We start from the raw sequence: 10,036 nt of genomic DNA, 5'->3' as shown, positions 1-10,036 counted from the left end.
CTTCATAATATATTTAATACTAATCTGATACTACAGTCCACCACCGATTGTTTTAGCACATCCTTTAACCCGGACAACGTGGCCTCGGGGCCGTGCGGCATCTTCCTCACGTTTGGCTTCCCGCAGAAAATTGCCCCCATCTTAACTCAGACGGGCCCACCGCCGCTTTATGTATGCGTTCGTCTGCTTTCGAAATGATCCTGCTCTTTAGTTTTCATGCGACGTAATTTAAATCTGTCTCTCTTTTCTATCCGCTGGTTGTTTTTTAACGAATGAAAAGCCCTTCTCTGAAGGTTGAGGCCGGGTCGGGTTCTTGAGGCCCGGGCCTGCGCGTGTCTATGGCAACGGGAAGGGCGCGTGCCCGCCTGGGCCGCCGGCGCCAGGGCGTTGTCCACCTTCATCCAGGGTGAGCCGTGCCCTGGAGACGTTGCTGCCTCGCCGCCCAGACACGGCTCTGCAATGTTCACACGGTGGACGTCCAAATCAAAGCGCTCAGTGGATCTGAGCTTTCTGAACCACGAAGAAGTGAACGCCGTCCTGGATGTGTTGGAACGAGATAAAGTGGTCCGGAGGATGAATTCCGAGAGGCTCAAGTAGGTAATCCCAGTGCTGGCAGCGTTCGGGACATTGTTCCTGCTGTGTCGAATTGTGCAGCTGCAACTATTGTGGTACCTTTAAAAGAGTTGAGCTGTGTGGGGAGCAAACTAATGGTTTATTACTTGCAACACTCTTAAGGATCGTTATAATAGGAATAATATAGCAATTAATTTCGCCTGGGAAAAAGCTTTTCATTTAGAAATGTAAAATTAATTTCCATGCTCAAGTTCAAGTTCAAGTTCAAGAGAGTTTATTGTCAAAATATGATATTACAATTAAAGTTGAATTTTGAATATACAGGTTACATAGCTTTATTCTAATGTCATATCTAGTTTAGTTTATTGGTATTATTTTTGTTTATTTAGTTTATTCTGTAACAAAGTCGGTTCAAAAGAAGTGCATATATTGATTGTCAAAAAGCTCTTCGAGACCGATAGGGACTGGAGTTTTCTTTTCAGTTCAAAGAAACTGCTTGCAATGGAGAGTGTTAGTATTGGGGGCTTTTATTGGAATATCGTTACCAATATGTAACTGCAATCTGGAAATAAACTGTTTAACGTAATGAAATAAGAAGATAGTTCACCAAACCACCATTGCTGCCAGAAAATATATTTACTCAAATTGTTACTGAACAAAATTTATGAATGAAATCGACAACCATTATTATAAAGCATTGTGTAATCACGGGCGTTATCAAAAGCGTGAATTGTTTCGGTAATGGCAAGATTTTGGATTTGAATTACTAAATATGTGTGTTAAGAAACACTTAAGAGCCTGACACCGCATACTTTCAGGTGAGTTATTCATGCCCGCACGTCGCAAGTCTGCACGCCCGGAATAACAACTTTTGAATGCTGTCGGTGCCAATCAGTCAGCTTGTAAATTCAGCAACTTAAAATGTGGTGGAATTTTTTTTTTTAATTGTGCAAATAGCGGACCATTTAGTCACAGCCTGTAATTATGTCTCTACCCTGGCGGCGAATGGGAACGAGGTAATTCCAGATTCCAGATGACAACTTCAATAACAGGCTTCAAATCAACAATGACCCAGCAAAGTGTCTTTGTGAAATAGCATTGCCTGTTTAGTGGTCAGAAAATGACAGCCTGTGTTGTTGAAGGCATTGTTTATTTTTACCATCAGAGGTGTCGATTCAAACTATTTAATATGGTGGGTCTGAGCTTTGCTATGAATCGAGATTGCTGCCCTTTCTGGCGCTGGGCTGCTGTTGACGCTGCTGCCACCGACATCTAGTGTAAGAGCCGAATGAGATTTGTTGGCGTGCTAATCTTCTTAATTTGTTCTTTAAACACCCTCGACAAATATTAAACAGTCTTATGCCAACAATTGCAGTATTGACTGATAACGTCAATATGCATTCCTTGTTCTATTGCAGCATAATAAAAACAACATGGAAGAGTACAACACAGGAACAGACTCATTGGTCCACAATGTCTGATGCCGAGTAAACTAATCTCACACGATCCATATTTCCTGCATGTTGGATATTGGAGCGTGTTGGACATTGGAGCATACTAGGATAAACGGAATGATTTTGCAATTGGGATTTTGAATGATTGATTGAGCGATTGATTGATTGAAAAGGCACAGCATGGATACAGGCTCTGGCCCAATGAGTCCATGCTGACCATCGATCACCCATTCACTCTAGTTCTGTTATCTCATTTCACGTCTATTCCCAATGCACAAAGGGCCAATTAATCTACAAGCCCACACATCTCTGGGAGATGGGAGGATATCTGAGCAACCAGAGGAAACCTATATGGTCACAGGGATAACGTTCAAACACCACACAGACTGCACCAAAGGTGTAGATCAAACTTGCATCTCTGGGGCTGTGATGCAGTGGCTCTACCACCTGCACCACTATGATATTCATGGACTATTTATTTAAGATGAAAGAAAGGAAGCATTGATCCAACTGCTTGTTGATTGATGGTACACTTAGGGAAAAAAACTGGGGTGGAAAATTGCAACCTTCACGTGGTCCACCCTGTTTCGACTAATGCATTCAACTCGACGTGCACAAGCGAAAGATCAAATAGAACAAGTTGTCCAACAACTTTAGGCTGTGCACGCCACACGAAAGAAGAAGAAGAGGGAAACAAACTGTGTACTGAGCTATGAGACAATTGTATGAATATAATTATTTTGCAGGGCAGACTCCTAAGCAAACAAAACAAAGTTAGAAAGTGCTCTAAAATGTTTCCTAAGTTAGGCGTTGTCTTATCTATTTGTTATTACAGGAGGAATGGCATATTTGTGCAGTAATCTTTGTTTGAAAAAGATCCTGTTGCACGAGTTGAGACCATCCAACCTTCCCAGGGATGGTTGGAGTTGTTGGCAGTAAATCTGTTCAGTGAAAGATGCTCTTTGGTCTCGTCCAAAACCTGCTTATCTTATAGCAGAGCGAGGTGTTTATCTTCCAGCAGAGCGAGGTGTGCATCAGGGAGTGTTGCCGACTGGCCCATTCCAAACTGCAGGAGTATAAGCTCAAGACTCACTGAAGCTTGGTGCAGCCAACATCAAGGCTCTGAGGGGAAGGACCACAGTCTCGGGTCCTTCTGCTGCTGGATATTGTGGAACAAGGTCAGGTGGAGACGCCCCTCAAATAAGGGACAAGATATCCTTGGGGATAGACACAATGCTGGAGTAATTCCGTATGACAGGCAACATTGCTGGATAGGAGGAATGGGTGACGTTTCGGGTCAACACCCTTCTTCAGACTTTCACTGCAAAATATCCTAGTCGGCCACATGAGTGGCGAGGGTGCTTGGTATAAGGATAGTTTGTGAACACTATCGAATATAACACTAATTAATGTATGTATAGTCGCTGAGAACGTTGCACTGTTCTTGCTTTGTATATTTTTTATTATGAAATTTATTTTTTGGGGGAAAAAGGTAAATCTGGTCAGAGGCTTGCAATGCATTGTCTTTGGATTATGTCTTTGATGGCAGCCTTTAGATAATAGACAATAGGTGCAGGAGTAGGCCATTCAGCCCTTCGAGCCAGCACCGCCATTCAATGTGATCATGGCTGGTCATCCACAATCAGGACACCGCTCCTGCCTTCTCCCCATATCCCCTGATTTTGCTATCTTTAAGAGCTCTCTCTTGAAAGTATTCAGAGAACCGGCCTCCACTTCCCTCTGAGGCAGAGAATTCCACAAACTCACAACTCTCTGTGTGGAAAAAGTGTTTCCTCATCTCCTTTCTAAATGGCTTGCCCCTTATTCTTAAACTGTGGCCCCTGGTTCTTGACTCCCCCAACATCGGGAACATGTTTCCTGCCGCTAGCGTGTCCAAACCCTTAATCTTATGTTTCAATAAGATTCCCTCTCATCCTTCTATATTCCAGAGTATACAAGCCCAGCCGCTCCATTCTCTGCATATGACAGTCCCGCCATACCGGGAATTAACCTTATGAACCTACGCTGCACTCCCTCAATAGCAAGAATGTCCTTCCTCAAGCTAGGGGACGAAAACTGCACACAATGCTCCAGGTGTGGTCTCACTAGGGCCCTATACAACTATTCTATGCTCAACTCCTCTTGTTATGAAGGCCAACATGCCATTCGCTTTCTCCACTGCCTGCTGTACCTGCATGCAAAATAGGATATTGACTACAACTGCTCCTCCGTCTCTTTTTCTTCACCAAATAATTGTTAGTTTCATTTAGGGCACATGATTAAAAATAAATAATCTAATTTTAGATTAACAAAGTGAAGCTATTGTCAGCTGAAATGTTACACTAACAGAATTATTAAGACAGAGTGATCTTGCGTTAGTTTAGAGATACAGCGTGGAAACAGGCCCTTCGGTCCACCAAGTCCACGCCAACCAACGATCACCTGTGCACTAGTTCTATCCTGCACACTCGCGACGATTTACAGAAGTCAATTAATCTATAAACTTGCACATCTGTGGAATGTAAAATGATTCATAGAATCTATTCTGGATTGGCAGCCTCAATTTTGTTTCCCTAAATTACAATTAATAATTTCACTTCTAGAGAAGTCAAGAAGACTAATCCAAACAAGTTATGGTTGAAAGGAGTGACTGGCGAATGGTTTGAAGAGTTAAAGAAATCAAAATTCAACAATCAGACTGACTTGAGTAAGCTACTGAAAGTGCCGCAGAGCTGGCAATCTGGAAAGAACAATCAAACTGGTAAATAAAGCCTGTTATTGCTGAAAAATGTTGAAAATAATAACAATTTTGTTTCACTGTGAACATATAATGTAAGATGGCATTTTGCTTTCTTATGAGTAATAAAGTGCTCAGTTTTCAATGTTATTGTATAGTTCCAATTGTTTTTCTGGGGGCCCAATCACAAACTCCATACTCTACCTATTGACCCAATGCTGTCAACTATCAACTTGGCAATTGTCCTGAATTTGGAATTCTAAATCTAGGTGTCATATATGATCTTGAGTTGCATTTCAGATCTCCACATCTATACTATCAGACATGGACAGATTTGATGGAAGTCCACTAGGGCTCAACTACTGTTGAAACTTCAAACCTTGTAATCTTTCTGACTTAATTGACTGGCTTCCCTATTTGAGTCCATCCAGCACTTTGTTGGCCATGTGGGTTAGAAATAATCAAGTTTGTTTTCCAATCCTCGATGTTCTCATCCCACTTTATCTTCCTCCTATCTAGTACTTTGTGATAGTAGCCATCCTCCATTCCAACACCTTGCTCATATTTCATACACAAACTGGAGGAACAGCACCGTATAATTCGCCAGAGTAATGCCACACGCACACTGGAAGAACGGCACCTCATATTTTGTGACCTTTCTATCCTGGGCCACCTCCATTGCCAGGGTAAGACCACACGCATACTGAAAGAACAGCATCTCGTATTTTGTTTATTCACCTCCTCTAACCTCATCTACTGCATCCGCTGTGCCCAATGTGGGCTCCTGTACATCGATGAGACGAAGCGTAGACTCTGTAACAATTTTGCTGAACACTTACGCTCAGTCCACCAATGCCTAATGGATCCACTGGTCGCTAACCACTTTAATTACCTTCCTCTACTGACCTTTCTGTCCTGGGTCACCTCCATTGCCAGAATGAGGTCACAAGCAAACTGGAGGAACAACTCTTCATATTTTGCTTCAGTAGCTAACAACCCAATGGGTATGAATGTTGAATTCTCCAAACAATATTTTCCTACTAAAGGTCCGTTATGCAGCCTTCACAGTTCACAACTGTGCATATCTCTTTGACTCATACCTGTCTCTCTCCAAAAATCTGTTGCCGGCCAAGATTTGTCCTGTTTTCTTTTCTGTTTTTTTTTTCTCCCAACTACAATCATTCTGAAGAAGGGTCCTGACATGAAATGTCCCCTACCCGTTCTCCGGGAGTTGCTGCCTGATCCGCTGTTGCTCCAGCATTCTGTATCTTCTTTTGTAAACTACCATCTGCATTTCCATGTTTCTACACTTATAATTACATCTTAAAGCAGTATAAAAAGAAGTTTATAATTGTCATACAAAAGGGACAGAAGAAATGTTATCCCAATTTAATTTGGTTTTCTCAGGAAAAAATATTAAGAAAGTTGAAAATGAAAAGAAACATAAGTCGTTTCATTGAAACTAAGCATGGTGGAAAATATGCCTAGTCATATAAAATTACCTGCAAAATTTCTTATCTCTGGATAAAATGTTTTATTGGCATGTAATTGGCAGTAGTAAGGAGGTAAAAAAACCTTATCACTTGGCCTTTAATATGTACATATCGTTTATCACCAACAGATGGAAGCAAGAATCAATTTCCAGAATTTGGTTAATTATAAACGAGATTGTTCTTCACAGAAGACATGCTGTTTATTGCATTTTTTTCCATTTATATCTGGAGATCTGAAATTCAGAATGTTAGGTTTTATGACTATTAAATTTAAAATATTTTCCTCTAAAGAAACCAACAAATCAACACAAAATATCACTATTTTGTGATATGCATAGCTATACTGTATATGAATCACCATTTAGTGATTTATTTACATTTATTAAAACTCCAATGTCTGTTTTAGAAATCCAAGTCACATCTGCATCTTCAAAAGATAATAATATTCTGAATTTTTAAAAAAACATGACCCTTTGTTAATTTTCTTCCAAGAAAGAGGCTGTGCAGGTTTAGGAAATGATTACTTTTTGGTACAATGGGACTCTTTTTTGAGGAAAGATTGTCATTACTGATTTGTTTAGAAAATTGAGGTAATCTAATTGAACCATCTAAGCCGGGGTGCTAAAAAAATGTGTTGTCTCGAGGGAATCCAGATCTAGAGGACTATTGTTTCAGAGTAGTGGGTTGTTTATTTAATATAGAGTAGATGAGAAAGAGTTTCTTCTCACATTAGGTCATCAACTCCACTCCATAAACCTGTTGAAATTGACTGAATATATTCATTAAGATGTTTTTTCACAGAGTTGAGAATTATGAAGAAATGGGGAGAATGAAGTTCACTGCTTACTCTACATCAGTGTTCTTTTTGTTTTTTTAAACGACACTAAGTGATGGAGTAACTCAGCGGGTCAGGCAGCATCTCTGAAAAACATGGATTATGACAATTAGGAGTCGGGACACTTCTTCAGAATGAAGTAATCTATGGTCTCCACCTATCCATGTTTAGTTTAGAGACACAGCGTCGAAACAGGCCCTTTGGTCCAGGCCAACCAGCGATCACCCATCCACTCGTTCTATACCACACACGAGACACAATTTACAGAAGTCAGTTAACCTACAAACCCACACAGCTTTGGAATGTGGGAGGAAACCAGATCACCTGGAGAAAACCAAGGCGGTTATGGGGAGAACCTACAAACTCCGTGCAGACAACACTTGTAGTTGGGATCGAACCTGGGTATCTGGTGCTGTAAGGCAGCAACTTTATAGTTGTACCATTGAGCAGCCTCAGATTTTTTTCCAGAGATTCTGTCTGACCTGAGTTACTTCAGCACTTTGTGTCCTTTTTGTAAACCAACATCTGTAGTTCCTTGCGTGTTCAGTGTGATTCACCCTGATTCAGGTTAGGCACCCAATCCCTCTCCACATTCCACTCAAGCACCCACCCTTGCCCGATTTCCTGCCTATATCAGGCACTAATCTCTCGCCGTCAAGCATCTGAAGTGACTCAACAAGTTTTTCTGCCCCTCTACTGATTTTTGGTTTTTTTCCTCGCAGCTGCCAATAAAACCCTTCCCAGATGCCTGCTGCAGATCTGCTACCAGTTGCCAATCACAGACCTTCACATGCCGATCACAGGAATCTGACACAAATCCCATGCTGCCGTTCTGGCCCCTTCCCTTCCATTACTCTTCATGCCCTTCTCCACACCCCTTCAACTTTGGCTTCTATCCCCTGGAACTCCATGATCTCAGGCTTGCCTGTTATCTTTTGTCGTGCATTGGGCCAGCCATGAAGGAAAGGCCTTTCCATGTACAAGGTCGATTCAGTAGCATTGACAGCATGGGATTTGTATATCTGGCACTACTGAATCTGAAAAGCAGCTGTTTAACAACCAGTGTTTGCAAATTATGCTACGTGGCAACAGTACCTCTATACGCACTAATGGACTTTGAGATATAGAACTGAAATAGTCATCTGACTAAATTAGTTTTCACAACAACAAAATTGTTTTATTATCTCCAATTAAGTTGATAAGCAGGAATTGTGGCTTGGCATGACATACAAAATTCATTTGAAACATATTCAATTGCCTTGAACATTTTTCAGTTTTTTTGCCATAATATTTCATAAGAAATTGAAGTTATTTTCACTTCATTGGTACATGATTGTACCAGAGAAACTTGCAATAACACACCTTCCAGGTGAGCAAATTATTCCTGACAGGAACTTTCGAGTCCAGTGTAACTTTGATTATTACAAGATATTGTAATCAAAGTTACTTTGAGTACAAGATATTCCTTATGATAGAAGACAGCGGCTATAATGTCCAGTGACTTGGCCTCCACTGCCCTCTGGCAGGGAATTCCATAAATTCACAACTCTCTGGGTGAAAATGTTTTTTCTCACCTCAGTCTTAAATGACCTCCCCTTTATTCTAACACTGTAGCCTCTGGTTCTGGGCTCGCCAAACATTGGGAACATTTTTCCTGCATCTAACTTGTCCAGTCCTTTTATAATGTTATATGTTTCTATAAAATTCCCCCTCATCCTTCTAAACTCCAGTGAATACAAGCCTAGTCTTTTCAATCTTTCCTCATATGACAGTCCCGCCATCCCAGGAATCAATCTCGTGAACCTACGCTGCACTGCCTCAATCACAAGGATGTCCTTCCTCAAATTAGGAGACCAAAACTGTACACAATACCAGATATGGTCTCACCAGAGCCCTATACAACTGCAGAAGAACCTCTTTACTCCTATACTGAAATCCTCTTGTTATGAAGGCCAACATTCCATTAGCTTTCTTCACTGCCTGCTGTACCTGTAAGCCAACTTTCAGTGACCGGTGTACAAGGACACCCAGGTCTTGCTGTACCTCCCCCTTACCTAACCTAACCCCATGAGATAATAATCTGCCCCCTTATTTTTGCCACCAAAGTGGATAACCTCACATTTATCTATATTATACTGCATCTGCCCACTCACTCAACCTGTCCAGGTCACCCTGCAACCTCCTAACATCCTCTTCACAGTTCACACTGCCACCCAGCTTTGTGTCATCCGCAAACTTGCTAGTGTTGCTCCTAATTCCCTCTTCCAAATCATTAATATATGGTAAACAGTTTGCGGCCCCAACACCAAGCCTTGCGGCACTCCACTTGCCACTGCCTGCTATTCTGAAAAGGACCCGTTCACTCCTACTCTTTGCTTCCGGTCTGCCAACCAATTTTCTATCCATGTCAACATCCTACCCCCAATACCATGTGCTCTAATTGTAGTCACCAGTCTCCCATGCGGGACCTTATCAAAGGCTTTCTGAAAGTCTAGATACACTACATCCACTGGCACCCCTTCATCCATTTTACTTGTCACATCCTCAAAACATTCCAGAGGATTAGTCAAGCATGATTTCCCTTTCATAAATCCATGTTGACGGACTAATCCTTTTACTGCTATCCAAATGCCCCATTATTACCTCTTTAATAATTGACTCCAGCATCTTTCCCACCACCGAAGTCGGGCTAACTGGTCTTTAATTCCCCGTTTTCTCTCTCGCTCCTTTCTTCAAAAGTGGGATAACGTTAGCTATCGTCCAATCCACATGAACTGATCCTGAATCTATTGAACATTGGAAAATGATCACCAATGCGTCCACTATTTCTAGAGCCACCTCCCTGAGGACCCTAGGATGCAGACCATCAGGCTCAGGGGATTTATCATCCTTCAGTCCCATTAGCCTACCCAATACTATTTCTCGCCTAATAAAAAATTTATTT

General features: G+C 41.5%; 1 protein-coding gene across 1 annotated transcript in view; it reads left to right on the top strand.

Moving 5' to 3' along the window:
• The first annotated feature begins 349 nt into the window (after positions 1-349).
• The window catches only part of exph5 (exophilin 5), a 31,721-nt gene continuing 22,034 nt past the window's right edge, over positions 350-10,036 (top strand). Inside the window, exons 1-2 of the mRNA XM_033022707.1 lie at positions 350-593; positions 4,631-4,788. Coding sequence (XP_032878598.1) covers positions 460-593; positions 4,631-4,788 — 292 coding nt within the window. The 5' untranslated portion in view covers positions 350-459. The remainder of the gene's footprint in view (positions 594-4,630; positions 4,789-10,036) is intronic.

Source organism: Amblyraja radiata, chromosome 6 (assembly GCF_010909765.2).
Source record: "Amblyraja radiata isolate CabotCenter1 chromosome 6, sAmbRad1.1.pri, whole genome shotgun sequence".
NCBI classification, from domain to species: domain Eukaryota; kingdom Metazoa; phylum Chordata; class Chondrichthyes; order Rajiformes; family Rajidae; genus Amblyraja; species Amblyraja radiata.
The sequence above is the reverse complement of the archived record's forward strand: the minus strand, read 5'-3'. Positions and strand labels throughout refer to the sequence as shown.